At 41.6% G+C, this 25,477-nt stretch overlaps 1 protein-coding gene across 2 annotated transcripts in view; it reads right to left on the reverse strand.

Moving 5' to 3' along the window:
• Positions 1 to 22,584, reverse strand: part of ldlrap1b (low density lipoprotein receptor adaptor protein 1b) — a 47,587-nt gene extending 25,003 nt beyond the window's left edge. Inside the window, exon 1 of one of the 2 annotated variants that reach the window (XM_040048918.1) lies at positions 22,213 to 22,584. In XM_040048918.1, coding sequence (XP_039904852.1) covers positions 22,213 to 22,297 — 85 coding nt within the window. In that variant the 5' untranslated portion in view covers positions 22,298 to 22,584. The remainder of the gene's footprint in view (positions 1 to 22,212) is intronic. The other variant, XM_040048917.1, reaches the window with a different exon arrangement.
• Between the last annotated feature and the right edge of the window lie 2,893 nt (positions 22,585 to 25,477).

A 25,477-nucleotide genomic window follows, 5' to 3' on the forward strand; every position in this document is an offset into this window, starting at 1 on the left:
TTTGCATAAGACGGGATGTCCTCATCTGTGGCCTCACATTCAAATTGCATGAAATTAACAGTAGATTAAACGCACAAAATATTCTGCTAATTCTGAGGGGGGTGTGGGGAACCCACAAGGATGAATGCATAACTTTATATCATAAAATTATACATTCATTTTTTGCATCTCTTTATACTTCATCAGTAATCAAAGAAGAAGCAGCTGTAGTTTCTTTTTAATCATGCAATAAACATTTTTCCATTCATAAAGAAAAGGTGGTTTTGGCCTCACTGATACTAGTTTCAGTGTTTCTTTTAGTTTTATCTGATTCAGTGTGTGTCAGGGACAAAACCTGAGCAGTTCAGATTAGACACGACAACAAAAACAGCCATTGAAGGCAGCTGACTCGGAGTCATGCAAACGTCCCCAAGCCTCGAGAAACATGTGCATCCATGCCTCCATAAGCTGTCTGTGATGGCGCATGTGACCAACACGAGGAGGACTAAAGCTAAAGACAAGCTTGGTTAACTGAACTGTTTTTCATACTTTGTTTTGGTGAACTATAATGACCTCTAGTTAAAAAAAAAAAAAAAAAAAATCTATGTGCTTCATAAGGTGCCACAAAGGCTTTACCCAGACGTCACTGCTGTCACCCCAACTACATGGAGTATTTCCATCAGTAAAAATGACTCCATCAGCAAATCTCCTGTTTTTTGGTACACGGGAGAAAAGGGAAACTTCAGACAATGAAACAATGGTGATAAAGTACCTTTCAAAGGAAAAGAGCTTTATCGTGAAGCTGGAAGTGTGTAGAGGAAATGTGGAGCTGCAGTTACTGACAGCCAAAGACTTTGGTTTGTTTAATTTGCATGAATCACACATTAGCAAAGCATAACGGCAGTTTTTTTTTTAAATTACTCTTCAGTGCATCTGTTCTCTGCTTTCACACTTCAAATCCGTTTCAATATCAGTAAATACACACAATTAAGCACAGCCTCAGTTTCACAGTTATCCCGTTCTTTCCCATCGTCAACCTTTATTCTGGTAAAAACACCGATTACAAAAAACACCAACATTTAAGGAGAAAACAACATGAGCAGTGCTGTGTAGATCATACATCTCTTGCAGATTCAAGAGGAAAAACTAGTCGCTCTTTCCTGTTTGCCACATTTCATTTACAATCCTGCCAACTCCTGCCGGTGAAGCTATTCATAAAAGACGGCTCAGGGCGAATTTGTTTTCGTCTTATTGTGCCATTATGAATAAAGCTTCTGCATCTGGTCAAGTAGTGCCAAATCCCCGACACCTATGTTCAATTTATGCCAGCACATTGCATTAGATACCCAACAAAGCAGAGCAAAACTGAGTAAATTAGAAACCAGCTGCATAAACAGAAGGAAAAAAGTATCTGAGTGGAAGTTCACACAAGTAAACAACTGCTGTCACTGTTCAGCCATTTGCTCCAACAATAAACAAGCCGAGCTCTCCTTGAAGCTCGTAAAAGGTTTAGGGCTTGCCTCTGTGTGGTGTGATTGAGTGAGGGGCAGAGGGAATCCATTTCCCCCTTCAAAAGGTCCATCGGAAAACATTATCAACGACAGCACTAACCCAGGGTCTTCGACGTGATCGGCTGTCAGTGCCACAGTGTTTCTGTCCAAGATGTGCAAACAGGTGTAAGTGGGAAGAGTTTAGGCCTTTCTAAGGGCTTCAAATGTAATGTTTGTTAACCTAACGTTTCTCCTACTGGTATTGGTCTTCTCTAAAGGAATTTCACCCAGACTGTGAAAATAAAAATATACAATTCAGCCATTTTTTACACCAAGTTTAATTAAATGAAGAAAAGGGATTGGTGGTGTTAAATACAGTAACACAGACTGCTTGTCTACATGCAGACTAATCGTTACGTACACTGTCACGCTCGAAAGTCCCAAATGAGCAGCAAACATCTTATTAGACATGCAGCATTTAAAAGATTCTGGGCCACACCGATGCTGAAAATACCAGTATGGGATATAACACTGTTATAAACAATAACAAGATTTAAACTTTACGTCATACTTGCTTTAAACACTTCCATTCCATAAAACTGACACACCAAAAGCCGATAGGATGATGGTCGCCAAGAAGGCCGATAGCACTGTACAAAATATTGTGATTCCAATCATTTAGAATGTTTAATGTGAGGGGTTTCTTTGACCCCATTGATCAAAATAAATAAATAAATAAAATCACACCAATCCATTAACACTGATACTGGTGTTTAAAGCAAGCTGCAGTCTAGTCCTGAGCAGTAGCTTATGCAACCCAAAGGTCCCTGCATCAGTGCTGATATAGGAAGTGAGGAAGTCAAAACAGGAAACAAAGTGATTGCAAAGAATTATTCAAAGTTTCTACAGAAGGTCATTTCCAAATTTCCCTCTGAGCTCCGGCGCTGATTTATCTTTGAAATGCCAGTAAAGACCAACCCACGCATGCACGACACCAGTGACATTAGTTTTGGCGCACGGCTCCCTTGGCAAGGGTGTCAGTGGCGAGCGTAAACTGCCAGTTAGGTCGAGACCAGCTGATGGGACTTTGATCATAAAGCCCATTTCACAAGGGCAACCGCCCGTCCCTGCGTGCCTGAGCCTCCACCACAGGCTGTGGGTGCAGATGGCGACAAAGAAAAGCCTAGGCTGCGGGGGACTTGGCAGCCACAGCGAGACACCGAGGGATGAAGCCAGCCGTGGACGGATACCATTAACTATGAAAACGCTGTGAGTTCTTCCCTTGTTGACCAGTGGCTCACTTTTACACCATGTTGGCTCGAGCCGAACTAAACAGAGAGTGAGACTGGGCTTTTTAACCGAAAACACGTAGCTGTACAGGACAGGGGTTCAACTGATTTTATTAAAAAATAAAAAAATAAAAAAATGGTATTGATTTTGTTTTCATTATATCATGGAGCAAAAACCGTAACTGATATAAAAATGTAGTTAATGGCACAGCACGAAACAATTTTATGCCTTTTCTGAGGAACATTTTAACTAGCTCCCATTTTGTAAATGTAAATAAGTACTTAATTTAAAAACTGCTGAACAAATATAAAAGGAGACCATTGATGTGCAAAAAACTATTTCAGTTTTCCAAAGCTTTTTGAACACAGTTACTGTAAACAGCAATTTAAGACACCATATAATTTAGGGAACATAAACCATTTGGAAACAGCTGCTAGCCTATAATATTCCTTTGTTCTCCAGCCAAACCAACCCAGTGTGAGTGGTTATGGAGAATGGTTTTTAATGGTCTAAAAGCAGCTCCAACCAAACCGACACTTAAGTAATGGGCGAGTCTGACAGTGAACGCCCCACTCCAAGGTCGAGCTCTTTGAGCTCCTGAGTGGGGGGGCAGATGAAGCTCTCCTGCTGAGCTGATCCTGCAGTTACATTAGTGCCTGGATAAGAAAAACACTCACTATAATAGAATCTGTGGTGGAGAATCACTAGCTGCTATTCATCACTGAAACCAAGTTACAAGCAGTCTGTGGAGGCCATAAATGTCCATTAGGAGGGGCAGGCGCTCGAGATGTTTGCACACAAACGCAGCATCCAGCAGAGCATCTGTTCTCTCATGTTAATACAGTTTATTTCACTGTTAATCTGAGATGCTGTAATCTCATCTCATATCTGCTGTGCTTGTTTTTGGTTCGTTTTTCTTTTACTACCCACAGTAAGCTTTTTTATACTGCATTATAAAGCCACTTTGCTGTGCTATATTCTGCTTTTATGTGACTAAAGTGAATCATCGTTTAATATTTTATTTAAATTTTACTTTTCATTGTGTTTTATTTAAGTTTTAAATTATTCCGCTCCATACTGTTTTATATTTAACTTCCCCCCCCGCCGCCTTTCCCTACCTCTCCTCGTCTTTTTCACTCCTTGCTTTGGCCCACCTTTCATTTCCTTACATTCCCTCTCCATTCCTTTTCTTTCTTTGCCTCACCTTACTTCTCCTTATCACTCTTCTTTTTCTTACCTCATCTCACCTTTTCTGTAATGGATAGAAACACAGGCTTAACCTGCACGGTCATAACATCTCTAACCTTGGATGCCTGCTGGTGTTTGTAGAAGAGACAGCGAAGCTTCAGCTGAGAGACTTTCAGTGTTTACACAAAAGCCACGCCGCTGACAGGTCTGCTCCAATGAATTTCAACAAACTGTCAGACGTGCTCAGTAAATGCTCCGAGTGATTCAAGGATGAGGAGAGACGCCAATCACAGAACACGCACAGGCTCTGAAAGGCGATCCGCTGAGCCACGCGTGACCAGCAGTTCACCCTGACTGCAGGGACCCAGGAATCCCTTATCGAGGGAGGATCTGGGAAGGCGATCGTAAGACAAGACTGCACAGATAACAAGCCGAGCCTTCAAGTTCAGCAGATGAGACAAATGAGAACGAAACAACAGCTTTCTTCAAAAGCTGGCACGATAGCGGTTCAAATTAGCAACTCTGGAACTGGAGCTATTTTTAGCCTGGTGCATACACCCAGAGTACTACTTTATATGCAATAATAATCCATTTTCATATTGGTCACATTTGCATTAGCACAACTAACACCCCCACCAGCAGCAGCCTCTGTGCAGCTGCGGTGCTGATTAGAGCAAACTTCAAAGGCTTCTCGGCCGGTCAGTGAGAGCTGCTCACGGGTGACACTGCCTGTAAATAAGCCTGAGAGAGCAGGTGATGGAGAGCTGCTGTTAGCTGAGAGGAGGGGGACAGGACAGGTAGAGCCTGTGCTTATCAGTGAGCACGATGGTCTAATTAAGCAATCTTCTTCAAAGGATGGAGCGGATAAATAAAGCAGGGTGCTACATTTTGGTCCCTTTCTGGGTCAGATGGTCATGTGCTGCAAACACAGCTGGTTTTGTCCAAAGGATATAAGTATAATTAGCTGCCAGTGTGTTTTCTTTATATGTAGCTCTCAGTCACAGAGGTTTAGAGACCAGCCAGTGATCGGGGAATACAAACTCTTCGATAGTAACCTGTGGCTGCAAGGTAAAAATGTGTATTGCCCAGCAAAATGGCGAGTTGATGCTGGAGGTTACTGGGAGTCACTAGGTAAAACTGGTCACGAAGACGTATACTGCACTGCTCTAAAAACCTCCTCCTTGCAATGGCTTTGGTTGCAAGCAGGTTGCAGACAAGTTCGTAGCTTTCCTGGAAACTATGACTGACTGCAGCAAACTCACATCAACTACTCACTGAACTTAATGTGAAACTGAAAAGTGTGACGCATACTGATAGCAGAGACCGTTTGCCTTCAAAGTAAAAGTTGCACCAGTAAGACACGACTTTTACTTTTACGGAGAACAGTCTCCATTTTCAGTATGCGTCTTTCGTGAAATTTGCTTGCAACTAAAGCAATAACGAAGCAGACTTTTAGAGCTTCTTTTCGACACATTTCACCCAGCAACCACTCACCAACCAGTCTGTCCCCAGTGGCCTGTGGTTGTCTAGGCATGTGTGACGTTTACATCACGTACATTATCATACGTTTACATCATCTGCAGAGTTCACATTATAAGGAACAAAGACTGGGAAACTGAAATCTCAGCACAGGAATGGAAATCAGATTGTGACTTATAGTTACACTTTAACTCATTCATTAATTTCAATGTCACTCCTCTGAAGTTAAATCATTACAATAGACATAAACCAGACATATGCACCAAATGCATACCAAGGAACTCTTTGATTGATTGTCATAAAAACACAGCTCATTTTTCCCGGTTTTCCTGCTGCACTGAAAGTTGAAACAAAATTATCCTTGGAAATAAAACAGGTTTGACAGAGTCGCCCACACAGTTCATGTTGAATCCACACATTTCTTTACATGTTTAAATTTTGATATGACAAAGGTTAAAGCAACAGTATCACAGACTCGTAATAACCCCTGATAAAGGAGCCTCTGACAATCAGTCACTGAGGCGTATGCAGCCCATAATCACACAGTTCACTCTTCCAATCAAATCCTGCTGCCATCCCCTCAGTCTCCTCCTGCCTCGGACAAGTTTCAACACTCCCAGCTGCAGAAGAAGAGGCGAACCAGGAAAAATGTACTGCTGCTTCATCGCTCAACTGCTGATGTGAGAAACCTCTAAAAAAAAAAAAAAAAAAAACAACAGCTCACAGTAAACTGAGAAGAACGTAATGTGTGTGATGTCTGGATCAAATGTTCCTGTAACCGACTGCGATAACAGGTCATTAAAGTGATGAGATTTCTGCACAAAGAGCATCTCTGACGCATTTCGCAATGTATGACAATGTCAGATTGTGTTCAGCTCACACTTCAAGCTCCTGAAATCTGTGGTTATTTCACTGAATTTCAGTTTTATAGCCAGTCTGCATATCAAAAACTGGAGCACAGAAAGAATTATTCATGACTGAGTCTTTGTCACGTCTTACAACCTTTTCCATCACCTCTGTTATTTTACTTTCTCTAATATCTAAAAGCTGAATAATCTTCCATTTATCCATCCATCCACCTTCTGCTGCTTATTCCCAGTCCGGATTGCAGCACTGGCAGTCTAAGCAGAGACGCCCACACATCTCTTTCCCAGAATGCACCATCCAGCTCTTCTGGTGAAACCCTGAGGCTTTCCCAATCTCACCAGTGTGGACATGCCCAAAACACCTCACCTACAAGGCACTCAGGAGGCACCTGATGAGGAGAAGAATTGGCTCGACTCTCAGCCCCTCCTTAATGGTTTCACAGGAAGCTCATCTTTGCTGCTTATCTCTGTAATGCTTATTCTTTTGGTCATTTCCCACAGCTCATGGCCACGAGGGGAAGGAAATCAGATCAACCAGGAACATTAATAGCATCACATTTACACTCAGCTCTCTCTTCAAAATAATTGGAGACGTTACACTAATCCTTCTGCCAGTTCCTGCTCCAGTCTCCTCTACCCGGGAACAAGAATCCCATTCCAGATAATCCTTGTCCAAATTCATTCATAAACATACAGCTTTTTCCCCTCCATGTTTTACTCCAAGCAAACCAAAATGTGTCACTATTAACCATGAGAGGACGTCCGGTCCTCTTACTGTCTGGGGACAGCAGCAGCAAAAGTAAAAACAGGAAGAAGCCGCTCTGTTCTAAAGCCGTGAGCCCCCACTTACTTTTACACCTATTTGCTACATGTTGTGTACTGTGCACATATACTGCACTCATATCAGAGTAGACATATCCCAGAAAGCAATAGATACGTGGCTAGAGCAAGGTGATTAGCTTAAACTTGCAGAGTACACCTGACAGTTGGGTCAGATGAAGGTTAAATCATGTGCAATCACTTGGCATCAAGGGTTTGGTCTCAGTCTGGTTGATCTGGTCCACACCTGAGTGCAATTACTGTGTTCACACCTGCATAAACAAACCCACTGGTGAGGGAGATCCATTTAAACTGACAAAACACCACAGGAGCAAAAACACTAAAAATAGGGTTAACCTATAACAACTGAACAACTGTTAGGAGTGCAATGCTGAATCACAATATCAACATACACACACTACCAGATACATCTATGGTATCAATCTCAAACTTCTACATCGTCTTGTTCCCGAGTTATCACATTCACAAACTTGGGTGTCCACACTCCCCGCCCAACCGCTGCTTGCCCAACAATCATTATCCCATCAGGTTAAATTAGAACTCATAGTGTATTTATACACTATGTCTCCGCCTAAATTTTAAGATTGGGTCTGAAGGGTTAACCAAACATGCTATTAGTGAGATATGGCAGCAAGGCCCAGCTGCAGCTGTCCATCTCCTCTAGTGGTAAAAGGCAGAAAACATAACGTGATGGTCTTGGCCGCTACTTTAAGATTCGATCATTACCCAGAAGTTTTCATGAAGTTTTAATGAAGCTAAAACTACAGAGGGAGATGGGTCCTTTTGATGCAACAAGAGATTAGGAGAGGCAAGACGGCACAGAAGTCTTGGGAATTATAATCAAAGGGATTTGGTCGATGAGCCTGTGCAGAAGTGGTAAAGCAGTGGTGATTGTGCCGAGTCTTTTGGTCAAAGCCAACACAGAGGAAGGTCAGAAAGGATGAGTATCACTCTGCTCTTTCTGGCCATGCCTCTATTTTCAGATGGACAGAGGGTGACAAAGGACAGACAGAGGCATCGAGACATTTTAAGACAAATAAAGACTGAAGACGATGAAAGAGAAAAGGGAAGTGAAATATTTGTAAAATATTTTTAAAACAAGTTAAAAATCTGCAAATGAAGGCAGCAGGCGCATGTAAGTGCCGCCTTTGTACAAAAAATGTAATGGACAATTAGGGAGATGCAACAGTTTAATCACTGTGGAAACAGCAGGAGCACTCCGCTGTGCCGCGAGTGCAGACTAAATAATGCAGTTCATACTGTGGAGCTCCCAAAGAGGAAGAGAGATGCAGCCATACAGGCACAAAAAACACAAATCACCACCAGAGCCATGCTGTCAACAGAGTCATTTTGTCACTGCGATCTTTTCTGCTTCCAGCTGACATTAATAGTGTTTCTCTGCTTGAAAATGGATGAAAGCTCATCTCCAAATACAAGACATGATTGCACAAGCGCTGAGAACAAATAAAAGATAAATAACAGTAACAGTCTTTTCAGCCCGAGGGACTCATGATTTGTGTTTGGCCCCGACAGCTTTATTAAGGAGGGCGGCCACAAAATTGGTCCCCCTCGCCTGCGACGTCAAATCAGCTGCTAAGAATCACGGTATTATTGTTCGGAAACATTTCAACTTACATCTGTAAACTCATCCAGTCTGGTTTCTTTTATCTAAAAAACAAAAAAAAAACAAAAAACACCACAACAGAATTCAAGCCTTTACCATCAGCCTGTAACTTGGAACACACACACAGGTCATTTTCTTCTCCTAGATTACTGTGAGCTATTTTTCACACGAACTGGTCCAGATGACACAGCAAGGCCGCTAAATTCTACGATCCAAAGTGTCCGCATTCCAGCTCAGGTCGCACACCCTCGAGGTGATGCTTGCAATGCCATTTAAAATAACTCTGTGTCGAATTTTTTACAGAACTTCACGCGGTAACTCAACAACAATGTGACCTGGCTTTGTGAGTCACGAGCGGTGGGCAAAGGATAGCAATGTTGCTGTTGCTATGGAACACTTTGTTAACATCGACCGTGTCTCTGAGGTCATCTTTGTTGTGGTTGTATTTATCTGAAATGAATACAGAGAATTTCCAAAGGGATAATAAACACTACTAACTCACTCTCTAACCAGGTAGCCTGTGATTCCACATCACCCCTACACTTGTTTCCCTTCACTGGCTTCCAGTGAAATTTAGAAGGTGTTTTACAATTTTAATGGAAGTACATACAAATGGCTCCTGCTTACAGACTACTGTAGTCAGCCTCTCTGGCCCTGGGATCAAGGCTTTTTCTTTAATCCTTTCCTTTTGAATATGGGTCACACTAAATGCCTGAATGAAACTATATATAAGAATGTATGCCTGAATCTGTATTTGTATCAACTCTAGGTTTTACAAAATGCTATACAGGTAAAGTTACTGTAACTTTGGAGTGACTGAGTCAGATCTCCTTCATCTTTGTGTGAAGGAGATCTGACTGATCACAATCAGTTCCACCGGTGGGAGTTAATGTTCCAACAGGATGTGGGAAAATCCTTTTATATTCCCGTTATTGACATCATCCAACAAGTTGTTTGCCTGTGAGTAATCTGTTGTAGTGTCAAAATGCAACATGTATTTATTCCCCCATGTTTGCTATGAATCATTATTTCAGAATGCAGAAAGTGGGGAAGGGCAACTAGCAGCCAGTGTGACACAGTTTGGTTTGACACAAGCACAGATAAAGATGTCACCACCAAAGCAGAGTGCACGGGTCGAGCCTGCAGCACTGACAGTTTGCTCCTTTGTTAGGCTCAGAAAGGAGCTTCACAGCACTGAGAACTCTCTGCATGGTGCCGCGTGAGAGGAAAGGATCCCAGTGCACACGTCTGTAACCTCTGGACTCAAACTGTGAATGACTCATTGTTTTGGCTTGGCTGGACACGCTCCGGCACACCTGCATATCTTCTCATGAGCAAAATGGGAAATTCAATCTTCTCTGCAGTTTCAACTGGTTTAAAAACACATTTTATGGTCACACAGAGGAATCTGCACAGGAAAAAATTAAAAAAATAAAAATCTGGCAACCCACAGGGTTTCAGTCTTGCTATGGTTGGAGATGTGCGTCACCCTGGGATATTGGGAAAGGCTGCACTGCCTGGCTGCCTTTTTATATGGTCCTCCAGACAATCATGGTTTAACAGAGGTGCTGTTAAACACCACTGCTCTACAGACAGCGAGGGAAGTCAAAGCCAGCTGTCAACCTAAACAAACTGGCACAGATGTCTCCTGCAAAATGTCAGCGAGCATTTAAACCACCACGATTAACATGATTCTGTACAACTAATTAAATAAAAAGGGCCAAACACAGCAGTTTAACAGTCAGATTCAATCTTCACAGCCCATTATTCACACGCATTATGAAAATTTATAAAAACATCACATGCAGACTTCACGTGGACTGACTTTAAAAAAAACACACTACAGCCTGTCACCACGACGTGCCTCATTTACACAAAGTCATGTTTATAGTTTTAAGACCTGCAGGAATAATAAAAATACCCATTAATCAAAGCACATATACTGTGGTGTCCTCAATGAAAGCACACGGCCTCTAGTGACTTATTAAATAAATGCAAATACAGTGACATATTTTATTTGCCAAATATTTTATACCAAAAAAAGAAAAATAACATCCAGTTTCTCATCTCCCAGATAAACTACAAATCCACAATTTCTGCAGTAGTACTTGTTCTGTTCTGTAGCCTCGGTGAGATCACTGCAGGCTCTGGTTTGAGTTAGAGTACATTCAACTGCAGGTCGTCTCTGGGGAACAAGCTGAATAAATGTCACAGAGCGCCACAGGAACAACCCAGGCCTCCCAGCCAGCAAACAGGAAAAAGAGATGGGAAGTGCAGGTACACGCTGATTGGCACGCCTTACTAAATTAGACAGGGGACTGTCCATGAGTGAATCAATCGCAGGTGGCATCATTTTTTATTTAAGTGGTGGGTGAACAGCACTATATTAACAGGTTGCACTTAAGACTACAGAGCAGATCCCACAATCTCATCTCTGATCCTTTGGGTCCTCCAAGAATCGAGCTTAACCATCAAACTGTTCCTGAGCAGTTTGAGTCAAAGCTGCATCAGGAGACCACTGTCATTTGGGAGTAACGCTGCCATAAGACTGTGTCAGTTTACAATGTTAAACTGTCTGAAACATGTTAAAGTAAGAGCTGCATAATTGCCAGGACCAGCTTCCTCTGTAGAGCTTTGAATTATTCATTGTTTTACTTTCAGTAAAAAATTAAAAAATGCCTCACCATCTCATGCATTAATACCTGTGCTCCAATTACAAAATCTTAAACTTGTGAGAAAATAGTGTAACATGGATCCTTTGAGACCTCAAGTGACCCATATCTCTTGTGAGATGACTTCCTTTTTTTCTTTTTCTTTTTTTTAAGTCTCACAGCAACAAGACGTGTTAAAAAAAAGCCCAATTCAAGAGTTATTAGAGTCCAATCAGGACTTTCTGGGCTAATTTAGAAACTGCTGACTGACGCAAGGAAAGAAGCCTGAAGGTACAAGCAGAGACAAAAAGCCCAGAGCTTGTTGAGAAAGAAACATTCAACTTCTAAGTGTGCCCAAAATAAAAGAAAGTTCTACATCTAAGACAATATGTTCTTTTCAGCCTTTTGATTCCAAGTGTAGAGTAAAATCATCACTCACAGAGCTGGGCATTATGGGAAAAGGCTGAGAGGGAGCATTGTTAAGAAAGAAAGACTGAGTGTTAGTCAAAGGGAAAAACTGTGTTAGACCACATGGGACAATTATCATTGTCTGTCCCGGCCACGTACAAAAACTGATACGCTACTATTGTCCAATGTTCCTTTGAGCTCCAGCTTCAGTGGAAACTGTTTAACAAATGACTGAAAACCCAGGTCAAAGACTATGTGACATCCACAAATAAAACCATTAAGCACAAATGACCACAGAGGCATAAACAGACCAGTTCACTAAGGGAGCAATCGATACAAAACGAGATCAAATGAACAGTCAGCGAGGATCCATTTAGCCCATCAGCATGTGACCTCGTCTGTCTGGCCCTGAGCTTCAAGATGCCTCTCTACTTTCATCCTCTAAACCTGCAGGTTAATCATAATAATCATAATCAATATCAGACAGCGCACTTGTTGCATGAGCGTGCAGCCATCAGCGTTTAATTTTTAGGCCCGTCTGAAACAACGTTCAGTGTGAAGGGAAGGATTTGTAGAAAATAAGAGTCTTATAGTTGATGCCTTAACATTGAGACACATGTCACTCAGTATTGGCCAAATCCACTCAATGAAGGAAAGTGAGGAGATGAGAGGAGAAATGAAAGGTCATGCCAGTCGGGGATTACAGCGGATGACCAGCTGAGGCCAGAATGTACTCTCAGCGGGAATCTGGGTTATGAAAGCGATCCTTAAAGCGCTCTGCGCGGAGTCACGGCTAACAGGAGCGGCTGCACTCCAACCCAGCTCAAATCACTCTCACTGAAAGCGATGCAGTCTCCACAAAATCGAGGGATGCACAGTGCACCTTGTAGTCTATGCAGGTAAATATACCACCAAATCTCTAAATTATTAAAGACAAGTTGCTCTTACGTCAGGCATGATAAAAATCCTTGAAAAACTGGTGAGAAATTTGAAGGCAAACAGAGTGTGCCTGACCCCTACATACACTACACATACGCTAGGCTAATGTTACTTGATTTTTCTTATACGAGTTCAGCCTCATATTTCAACCAGCAGGTCTTTAGAACAATTTTGTGGAGTGGATTCTTGGCTTCCTCATAAATGGAAGTTTTCTCCTCACAAGGATTCATTTTTATCTCATTTGTGCACAAATGAGCCCGAGCAGGTATGAAAACAGCCCCTATGTTAAAATGGACTGATTCAAATAAACATATCTAAATTAAAAGATACAACCACTGCGTTTAGAAAATGCTCTCATACGCTAAAGATCACGGGCATTAAAGGTGTGATACTGGAATGTGCAATCATTTATTCATAACTGAACTTTGAAGCAAACTGGAGCTGTGTTTAAAAGGACGATTACCTTATTGTATTGTGCTTCTATCGAGTCTGTTTTGTCTTCCTTGGTGTTGTGGTTTGGACGCTTATCTGTAAAGAACAGAAACTCCACAGCCAACAGTTTCAGCAGTTGGTTAGATTGATTGCACTCTACTCCTTTGCATAGAGTTTCAGTTTCTTTTTTCTTGCTTAGGGCTCATAGCACCAAAACGCAGGCAGCTTTTTCCAGTAGCCCTCACTCAAAAGAACAGGTTGGAGGTAGAGCAGGGCGATATGGCCAAAAATATTTATCACGATATATATTTGAAAATTTGCGATAACGATATAACTGACGATATAATTGATGCGAGACAAAATACAACTCCACAACATTACTAGCGCAAAAAGACAACCTTCCATTTATTTTCACTTAAACAAGAAGCTGGTTTTTATGTACATTAAAGCTTTATAAAAATTTAACAGTGCAAATGCAAATTCCTTGCTGAAAGTTTAACCAAAAGGCATTTCCAGTAGAAATGGGCTGACATATCCTGAGCATAACCATGTATAATATCCACTGAAGTTAAAAAGAGGTGCTTTGCAACATTACACTGCAGTGTGCAGTACGTATTTTTCGGACCATAAGGTGCACGGGATTATAAGGCACATTAAGCGAAACAAAGCAGTCAGATAAATCAAACTTTATTAAACTCATTCTTCTTGCTTCCTCCACTTCTGTACCATTGATTCATTAATGTTGAATTCTCTGGCAGCTGCTCTATTCCCATGTTGTTGCAGTATATTAATGACTAACCTCGTATTGTGGATGGATTATCTCAGTTGTTCTCCTGACTGAAGTTTGGTCCTGCCATGCGATTGCATTTGTCTCTAACCATGAGGAACCTTCACGTTAACTTTTATAAGTGGAAAAGTGTTAGTGTTCGTCCCCCAGCTTCACTGTTTATGTTATGCTAACATAGCTGTGTCGCTAGCGATCACGTAGCACATCATTATATACCAGCTAGCCCAACTTCAGTAACCCTACAAACGTCACTGCTGTTTAGTTTCCTGTCTTCATTTATGTTGGAAGTGATAGCAGAGCTGTACGTTTGAATTTTTTCAGAAATCTCTTGTCAGAACATGCAATATCATGCGTAGGTAACTAGCGAAACTAGCGAGCTAACTTCCGCTAGCTTCCTGCTAACTTCTAACTCCGTTAAATGTAATAAATTCTGTTTTCATGGATGCCTGGAATTTAAACTTCATAGTTACACCTGGTAAAGCAGCAATGCTGATCGTTTTATTAAAGATGAAAGAATTTAGACAGTTTTTAACTCTCAGTGATGCTGCAGTGTTCGTTTGACCTGAAGAGGGGGGTTTAGGACCCAGATTACTCCCAGATTTAAGAGCATCTTAGTCCGTCAAATACGACAATAACGACGGCCGCTTGCATGTTCTGCAAAAAAATGTGCTTTATCGTGTATCTGACGGACAAACACCAAACCAGTTCCACATCACTGAAGTTGCACCATTTTTACAAACCAATTCTGGTTCATCTGTTTCACTCAACAATCGGCCATGTGCGTATGAAAACAAAGGCACTGCGCATGCGCGTTTTACTCATATTCTATCGCGATATTTCATTTTCCTATCGTTGCCTAACATTATACCGGTATTATCGTGAACGGTATAATATGGCCCAGCCCTAGTTGGAGGTTTTATATCCAACAACAATGTGCTGTAATTGTTTTGAAAAATCTAGGTGTGGGATGGATGGCTCATCCACAGCAAAACAACAGAATAAGATAATTGAGTAAAGTCTGCCTAAAGCGCAGATCGATGTTTGTCTTGTTTAACACGTCAGCATTTCACACCCGGGACCACAGATCTACAGCATGACCCTGAAATTTAAGCAGTTGCAGGTCAACCCCTCTACAAGTGTACTCTCTGCACACGACTCCAGTGCGTTTGGGTGTTTCTTTGCAGATGTCTTTCAACTTCTGGCACCAACACAGAAATGCAGATCCAAGCAGGATTGAGGAATCCTGAGGCATTTTCAGCACAGCAACAGTTTTCCAAAAGGTTTAGATTTAAGAAAAGGTCAGAGATATAAACCAAAGATATAAACCAAACAGAACCTGCACCAACCTGAACCCATATGTGCCTTAAACTAAAGCAACAGTCAAACCAAAGCAAATGATAACTAATCTGAAAGACATGAGCCTCCCAGGAGAAACGAGACAGACATCTTGGGAGGAAACAAGTTCATACAGATGCAAAGCAGGTGAAGTAATTTCCTGTATAAGCCTTGAATTGTTAACCAGTAAGAAAAATTCAGGTTCAGCAGCCAAAATGGACACGAGGCCAAGGGCCACAGGACAGCACAGTGACTCTTTAGATTTTGGACTGCTGGGTGGACAAAACAAGTCATTTAAAAACACGTTGGAAGAATGTAATTATTCGCTGCCCAGTGTTTCCTCCAGGACAGCTCTGACGGGTAAAGCCAAGAAAAGTTCAGGGCTGCAGTGTTGTGTGAAAATAGCTTCACATTCATAAATAATCCTCTTTCCAGTCCCACAGACTTCATATATAGAATGAGTTAATGGTAAAGAGGAAGCGTGAAATGTGAGGATTGTGCTGATGCTGAACAGGGATGGAGGGGGTGGGGAAAGGCAGGGTGTTGTATTCCTTCCTCCTGGCTGAACACTCAAAAGAGATCCATAAATCATTACAGATACACTCAGTCAAGTTACAGAAAGGAGGACTGTCTCTAGTGTAGGTGCACAGTAATGCTTGAGGACTCGTGTAGCTATTTAAGTAGTACTGACACCGTTGCTCGACAGATTAAATAGAAGGAGCTGTAACTGTGGACTAGAGCACTAACTGCTAACAAAGAGAAGGCTATCCAAATACACTTAATTGGTATTGTAGGCTCTCTTCTTGCCTCAAGTGGTGTTTATTAGGCACCAACACGGCCTACTAACAATGAACCAAAGCAACACTGACCATATGTCTAGACATATGGCTAAAGGAGATTACATGAACTATTTCTTTCCTCGAAGTCATGCTGTTTAGACCCAGACGTCCTTACTGGTGTCTCGGAATGACAGAGTAAACTGGAAGCACCCTGCACTGTTAAAAGCAGGTGTAAATGTGTTACATCCTATTATTTAAAATAGAACATGAAACAAAAGACAGAGTTGGTGACTCAAGACTTCATTTTCTAGCTTTTTCGCCATAAATAGACTTGCGCTTTCATTAAAAGATGCACTTTGGAGAACTAACAGTGGTTAGTCCAAAATAACACCACATAGAAAAAGTTCTACTTTTCTGATCACAAACTCAAAGCAGCCAGTTTCACCAACACTAAATACCATGTTTAAGTCCAATAATTCATTTTCATCTATTGCCCTGACAGCATCTATTTTTAATATCGTTCTCTGGGAGAAACAGTGACGAAGCATAGTTGTGCAGCCCTACCAGCACATGCTCACACATGACCAAACACAGAAGCAGCTTATAGATACAGATCACAGTAAATCTGTAAGGATTTTACACTCCATAAAGGAAGTCAGCAGGATGTGATCTCTATTACAGCCTGGCAGATACTTTTGGATGACTTTGCACCGGGTGACCAGGGCCGGAGCAGGGATGATGGTACTTTTACAGTTTATGGAAACAGCTCGCCGGGTTTGGCTGATAACTTGGCACACCACCCTCTTACATAAACATGGGTGGTGTCTGAGGTCATGTCTTTACTCACCACACCCTATACAGACAATTATATATTGATCACTAAAATATGTTTAAAACTACTTTTGGACACTGATTAATGAGTCAGTATCTTGTATTGCATTTGCGGCAATAACTTGAAAATATCAAAGTCAAAGTCAAAGTCAACTTTATTGTCAATTCTGCCACATGTACAGGACATACAGAGAATAGAAACTTCGTTACTCTCAATCCCTAGATAAAATAGAAAATGAACATTTAAATATAAGAGTGATTAAAAATGCAAGTAAAATATTTTAAAGTAAAAAAAATTAAATAAAATTAAATAATATAATACAATTTTACATATAACAAGAAAGCTATACAATATACAATATAAGGGTAACATGACAGCATGTTGCAATTACACCAGCAAAGTCCAGAACTAAACCTGGCTACACTCACACATGGGAAAAAACTGGTTAGAGACGCCGTTGCAACCAGGATTATTGTGACATGTGGAATAAACTTCTGATCACATTGCCTTTGAAATGGTTGTTTTAAAGACAGGCATGTCAGGTGCTGTCTTCAATGCTATTTTGATGCATAAAGTTGGCAATAAATTGGCAACAAAATAGTCTCGTATCAGTCTGTGATTAAATGTGGTCAAGCAGACAATTGCATGCAATCTTCTTGCAATAACACAACGATTAACTAGCCTGTTACCATCTGCGTAAACAAAAATTCATATTATTTTATAAATTCTGTATTCACAGTCCAGACAGAACCTCAGAGATCTGGAAAAATAAACAAATTCCTCCACAGTTACATGCAAACCTTCACTGATCCAACTCAGAGGGATTGCAGTCAGTTCAAGTCAGACCGCGCTTCTTTGGAGAAAGGTTGCCTCTCACCAGGAGAGATATACAGTCAAAAGTTTCTAGGTTGCCCATTTGGTTGCCATAACTACTTGTAAGTGTAGAGAAAACCATTCAATGCAATCATCAGTCACAATGAAGTTGATGTGAGAGACTGATAAACTCCAACAGAAAGCAAATACTTCAAGTTGTTCCTGCTTTATGTGGATCTACAAGCAACTGAATCATGAGACGGGTGGCTTCCTCAAACCAACAGGCAGCTGACATCAGTCCATGATAATAACAGCTTAACATGCAGTACTATCTGAAAAAGGTGTAGAAATACACATAATAACTTTGATCAACATCAACTTTGGTTTCCACATAAAGGTCTTAAATGAAACGTAGTCCACACTCTCACACACACACACACACAAGTCTGGTCAACTCAGACATTCTGTAATCTAGCAGTTTCAGTACCAATAACCTCAGAGGAGACAGCCTCTTGACCATGAGAAGAAAATGTTTTAGTCATATAGGTGGGGATTTCCTGTCTCACTCACACATGCACACAAACACGTTGCTTTCATGACCTAAAAAGAGGTCTAATGTTACATACCAATCTACCAACTACAGGGAAAAAAATCCAAACTATGTGGATGTAATGAGAGGGCAGCGCAGGAAAGCCAAAAAAGAAAGCATGCTCTTTAAAGATATGCAGGAAACGAATGCAAAAAGCAGGGCAAAGGGAACGAAGCAAGCACTGACGTCAGGCTATTCTAAAAGGCTGACAAACGGCAAGCATTCAAAGACACAGGAGCTTAATGAAAACAATAACAGCACCTGTTATGATCTACCACTGACAGTAGGAGAAGAGGAATTCAGTGTTGATGCATGCCAATGCTGTGAATAGGCTGCTCTGACAAGGCCAAGCCCACACACGGTAGGAACAAGACTGTAAAAAGGCAAAACTTTACCCCTAATTGCATATACAGACTGAAATGTTGTGCCTTTAAGGCAATACAATCCAAGCCAGAGGGCACGAGGTTAAGTGAACCTTTAATTCTTACCCTGCATGAATGTCATGTTTAAAAGCAGGGTACACTTTAGAGAAGCTATCGACACCACAGGATGACAAGTTGCTTTTTACTCACAGCACCAAAACAGCCAAGTGTAAGATTATATTAACAGATTGGGGAAAAAAGGGGAAGGTGATGCATTGATCATACACAAAAACAGGAACCCCAAATAAATTAGTAATGTGGGTGAAAGAATCAAACAATACAAACAGCTGCTCTAAAAAGGCTGACTACACTGTGTGAGAAATGCCTTCAACTTAATACAAAGTTTAAAGTATACTTACTTATGTTGAGAGGTTTTTTAACCACACTGATGAGTAAAGATTTGTGTACTTGTTTCTAACAATGTAACATATGCATTAGTAAGAACAAAGACCTGTGGTTTGAACTCTTACCTTCAAAATCTTAAGTTAGCAGTGTTATTATTTTGGTACATATTGTTTAGATTTTGAGTTTGGTGGATGTCTAATTTGGTTTCCAGTGTTTGTGTGGTTGAAAACAGCGCAGTAACAGCCCTCCATGACCGAGTCTCTTGTAGTGATTAAAGATCTAAATCGATGGTGCTGTTCAGATATTACCGATAGCTGTACAGTATATGGGGTACATCAACGTGACAGAAAGTGATATCTTGAGACTGGATGCGGCTTCTGGTGTTTGTGTATCAAGAACAGTGTACAGTTTGAATGCTCCGTAGTGATTAATAACTTCAGGTCAGTGCCCAGGTGTTAATAAACGGTAACCGTGTGGTGTATGGGACACATTAAAGCAACAAAACTTGATGTGAATTGACAGAAATACATGTTGGGCAAGATAAATGAAACAATTCTGCTTTGGTCACTTCAAACTGGGTGGTGGCTGTGAACATCAGGTTGATCTTCTAACACCATCTAACATCAGTAAAGAAGAGCAAGCTCACAGTTTGTCATGCAGAGACAGGAAAGAATAAGAAAGTGTTGTGGTAGGTTTCAAAAATAATTTTACTGGATTCCAGATATAGGTTGTAGTCCTCCTCCTTGGCTGTTAGAAGCAATAAGCACTCCAGCGACTGTGTTCACAAACAATACTCTTAATTGTGCGGTGTATGGGGCAGATTCAAGCAAACAAAAACAGAGATGTCTGTCACTTAACACAAACACACAAACTAGAAATTCTGCTAACATATTTTGAGTTTGTGAGTTTATTCCTTTTTGATTTAAATGATTTTTTTTTAATTCACTCCTATTTTATAGATTAAGTAAGTATCATTTCACAGTGCCCATTCATATTGCATGCATCTGCTGATATTGTTGCATCCAGAGTTAGAGTATCTTCGTATGGACACTGGCTAAAATATTAAGCCCACTTTATATCAATTATATTTTCTGTTTGTTTCTTTATGTTTACAGTTGTGGGGTTTATTTACTGTCATGTTAGAACAGTAAAGCTGTAAAGCGAGGGGCTAGGTTAATGACTATCAGTGTGGTAGCAACATAGGAGAGTGCAGAGCTCGCTGAGAGTGGGTAATCACTCACCGAGACAAGAGTGATAAATAATGATTATATTTAAATATCAGTAATTACAGTATTTAATGCGAGATGCTTAGCTGGTGCCATAAACTCAGCTCCTGGTCCCACAGGAAAGACAGGATTACGCAGCATTATACTAAAAGCAAGGTACACTGATAGGTGTTCGAATATAATTATATCCAAAATTCATTTTAAAACAGAAGTGATCACGTCTAAAGGATGTGCCCAGTATCATGATGTGGGCAAAAAAAAGTCTCAGAACTTATTTAAGCTGCTGCCTATCCCACGTGGTGAGATGAGACTTGAAAGTTCACAATCCCTCCCGACAAATCCTAACAAGAACTAGCTAACTTCCCAGAATTCAATAAATGATGTAGCTTTCTGAAATACATGAACAAATCATACCGTAAATGCGATAATAGATAACAGAGCTAATGTCTCAACCTGTGGATCGACTCAGACTCCACCAGCGTAAAGAGTAGTTTTTACCTTTAATGCTTCATTTGCTCAGTTTAGGAGCGCCTGAACCAGCACTCCACCTGCTCCAGGTTCTGGTTAGAGAGACCTTCCAGCTCACAACAGATCTTCAAAGAAGAGCAAGGACTACTATCTCCAGCTGTCGTTCCAGACGGTGGAGCTGGAGTCTGTCGAACCACAGGCCAAGTCTCACAATAGTGAGTAGTTTACTGATGCGGACATGAATTTTAGCATATATATGTAAGATGTAGCTGTACATCCAGCATTTTGTATATTTTACACCACAGTGAAATATAATGCATTTAAAATGCATTTCATGGTGAGATCATTTGATTATCATTTCTACACCTCTGAAAGACCGTTACAATCTTAAAGCATTAAAAAAAGGCTCCTCAGGAGTTCTGCCAACTTTTCCCATTTTTAAAAACATCCAGATAAAACTCAAAACCTCTGAAAAAGACTTAGAGGTGTGACCTCTGCCACAGATTCCACATGGAAGGGAAACTCCATTATCAGCTGAGCTGATCGATTATTCATGGAGGGGTCTGCGTAGCTGCTGCCCGATCGCATGTGGAAGGACCCTGCTGATTGTGCATCACTCCCAAAACAAAGCATCGATTGGTCTGGCACGTGTAAGCACGGTCAAGCCAACAGCTCCATTGTCTGTGAAACAAAATAAAGCCAGAGAGGCATGGGGAGCAGGGGGTAACCCCCCACTCTTTGTGCAAGGCAGCTGAGCATGCATGCGACGATTGCAGAGCATCGTCATCATAGTGCATCCTAAAGACACCTCCATGGTGTTTGAAGAATCCCCCCCTTAACACAGCCTCCTCATTTTTGTGTTTCCCAGTGTGCATCGCCTAGCAACAGAGTGAGTTGTAGGGCTTGTAAAGGCTTGCCAGGAAGGAGACCGCTCATCTCTCCGTGCCTGCTCCTGCCTCCTTAAAGTCCAGATTACAGTGTTTTAGCTCCCACCGATCCTCTCCTGCACGTTTCCGAGCGCGTCTGAGCGACGTGGCAGAAAAACAGCAGCACTCCTCAAACTTTTGTCACGTTTTGTTTGCGCCCCTGTTCCAAAATAAACTCAGCGGAGTGGGCAGGGAGCCGGCGTTGAGGCTGAACTTGTTACTCCGAGCCTCACAGGGAGTCAGTTTACGAGCTGCGGGGCGCTGCTGTCAGTTTCAGTGTCAAGTTCAATCCCCTCACTAAACGTTTCCTGATGTGAAACTATTCGGGTTGCTAGGTGTTCACGCCACTACGACAACTGTAGCTAGGTAACGCTCGGAGACCACCGGTTGTACAGTTAGCTACTTGTGGAGGCTAGCTCTTCTTAGCCAAGTTAGCTTTGGTGTGGCCAAATTAGCACCAGCTACTGGATAACACATGAGTGCAATGAGACGGCGAATACTTACTTTTATGTCTGCCCGCACCCCAGGACTGTTTGGCGATGCTGGGGCTCCGTATAATTGCCCTTCCGGCGGATTTCAAAGCGTCCATATCGTAATCCAAAAGTGGGGCAAAGAGCCCGACGAGCGCCTGTGTGTGCGTGTCGAAACACTCCGCTCGGTTTAAAACAAACCTCTGTCGTTCAAACTTTGTTTCAGCTGTTCTTCTCTCCCCTCCTTCGTACGACTAGCTCTCAGCCGACGGTAAATTACCATGTTCGTCCCCCTGGGCGGTGTTAGTATGTAAATTAACCGGATAAGGTGCGTGACGCCCGCTTGTGGAGTCACGCGAGTGGGTGAGGTAGTAACAGCAGCCGCGGCGGCGCTGGCAGCCCGGACGGGCGGTGCTAGTGTTATTCCCGTTAACGCCCTCTAAGACCCGGCCTACAGTTTCTACTGTCCCCCCCCCCCGCGTCTTCTGCGACGACTGACGTGATCCTCCGATCGCCGGCTGCTCATAAGGGGGTTCAAAAATATGGTTAGGGGGCCAGAAGCAGCCGTCAAAGGCACCCAACCCGGCCCACAGGTCCTCTTTAGAAAATGTGCAACTTACAAAGCAAGAGGTCAAAAAATTTGAACTGTATTTTTGTTTGTTTGCTTTTATAGCCTTCATTCTGACATACCGTAAGAAGACAAATGGCATATCTGCCTGGCGTACTATTAAGGAAGTAAAAACAAACCATTAAACTGTCAAATTTTATAGCCAGTTGACCTGGAATGTCTAGCTGCGTGTCTCAGGCAAAATAGTATAATTTTACTATTTGTGTATTCAGTACCGGTGGTGTTTAGAACTGCAGTGTACATGTTGCCAAATGCAGTGGTCTGATTGGTCACATTTGTTTATTTGGATTGGAAAAATCGCTTCTTATTGTTATTAGTTTATTGTTAAGATCATAAAATCATATATTAATATTCAAATATTTGCATGAATTTTAAGCGTCCAGTGTGTAAAGGCCTTTACAGTGAGTCCACAGTAAAAAATAGAAAATCTTTGATAAATAAACACAAAATTTAAGTTTTATAATCGCAGGAAATGTCCAGATAATGAGCTCCCAGTACCTTCCTTTTGTTTTTGCATTCTTCTTCTTAAAGCTCAAGCCCAAAAAGTCATGCTGATGGGGTTTACTACAGCAGAATATGTGACACATTACAGGAAAAGCCAAATGAAGACACATACGTGCACACACAAACAGCCAAACAATGACACAAATTTAGATAGATAGATAGATAGATAGATAGATAGATAGATGGATAGATGGATAGATGGATAGATTGATATGGTGTCACTTCACGGTCATTTTACACTCCACACTCCTTTGCAGAAAAGTTTTAATGGCGGTGGGGCATGCTGGAAAATATCTCACTCGTACTTCCTGACCTTGCTCCCTGTCATTTGTGCAAAATGCTCACAAACCCGGGTGACTTCCACTACGCAGCAATTTATTAGGTTTTTTTTGGCAAGTGGCTTACAGAGTAATTAGCTGGGGAAGTGGTATTTTAAATTATCTTTAGCAAGCAAAACAAAAAAAAACCTGTTGCTGAAAAGAGGAAGGAGAGAAACAAGAAGGACGAGTGCACCCCTGGGACTTTGGACTTGAGCAGTGCCGTCTATGACTCTGTGAGCGTGAGGCCTGAAAGATGAAGCTCTGATGGGTGAGTCATCTGTGTTTTTGTAAAGGACTGAAACATTGTTACCACATCAAGTTAAAAATATATACTCATACTTTAAGGTGTGTCTGTGTGATGTGTCTAGATGTATCTGGAATGAGGAATTCTGTGACTGAGTGTTTGTTATACAGGGAGTGCAGAATTATTAGGCAAGTTGTATTTTTGAGGAATAATTTTATTATTGAACAACAACCATGTTCTCAATGAACCCAAAAAACTCATTAATATCAAAGCTGAATGTTTTTGGAAGTAGTTTTTAGTTTGTTTTTAGTTTTAGCTATTTTAGGGGGATATCTGTGTGTGCAGGTGACTATTACTGTGCATAATTATTAGGCAACTTAACAAAAAACAAACATATACCCATTTCAATTATTTATTTTTACCACTGAAACCAATATAACATCTCCACATTCACAAATATACATTTCTGACATTCAAAAACAAAACAAAACAAATCAGCGACCAATATAGCCACCTTTCTTTGCAAGGACACTCAAAAGCCTGCCATCCATGGATTCTGTCAGTGTTTTGATCTGTTCACCATCAACATTGCGTGCAGCAGCAACCACAGCCTCCCAGACACTGTTCAGAGAGGTGTACTGTTTTCCCTCCTTGTAAATCTCACATTTGATGATGGACCACAGGTTCTCAATGGGGTTCAGATCAGGTGAACAAGGAGGCCATGTCATTAGTTTTTCTTCTTTTATACCCTTTCTTGCCAGCCACGCTGTGGAGTACTTGGCCGCGTGTGATGGAGCATTGTCCTGCATGAAAATCATGTTTTTCTTGAAGGATGCAGACTTCTTCCTGTACCACTGCTTGAAGAAGGTGTCTTCCAGAAACTGGCAGTAGGACTGGGAGTTGAGCTTGACTTCATCCTCAACCCGAAAAGGCCCCACAAGCTCATCTTTGATGATACCAGCCCAAACCAGTACTCCACCTCCACCTTGCTGGCGTCTGAGTCGGACTGGAGCTCTCTGCCCTTTACCAATCCAGCCACGGGCCCATCAAGACTCACTCTCATTTCATCAGTCCATAAAACCTTAGAAAAATCAGTCTTGAGATATTTCTTGGCCCAGTCTTGACGTTTCAGCTTGTGTGTCTTGTTCAGTGGTGGTCGTCTTTCAGCCTTTCTTACCTTGGCCATGTCTCTGAGTATTGCACACCTTGTGCTTTTGGGCACTCCAGTGATGTTGCAGCTCTGAAATATGGCCAAACTGGTGGCAAGTGGCATCTTGGCAGCTGCACGCTTGACTTTTCTCAGTTCATGGGCAGTTATTTTGCGCCTTGGTTTTTCCACACGCTTCTTGCGACCGTGTTGACTATTTTGAATGAAACGCTTGATTGTTCGATGATCACGCTTCAGAAGCTTTGCAATTTTGAGACTGCTGCATCCCTCTGCAAGATATCTCACTATTTTTGACTTTTCTGAGCCTGTCAAGTCCTTCATTTGACCCATTTTGCCAAAGGAAAGGACGTTGCCTAATAATTATGCACACCTGATATAGGGTGTTGATGTCATTAGACCACACCCCTTCTCATTACAGAGATGCACATCACCTAA

This window comes from Simochromis diagramma, unplaced genomic scaffold, assembly GCF_900408965.1.
Source record: "Simochromis diagramma unplaced genomic scaffold, fSimDia1.1 OVJJ01000305.1, whole genome shotgun sequence".
NCBI classification, from domain to species: domain Eukaryota; kingdom Metazoa; phylum Chordata; class Actinopteri; order Cichliformes; family Cichlidae; genus Simochromis; species Simochromis diagramma.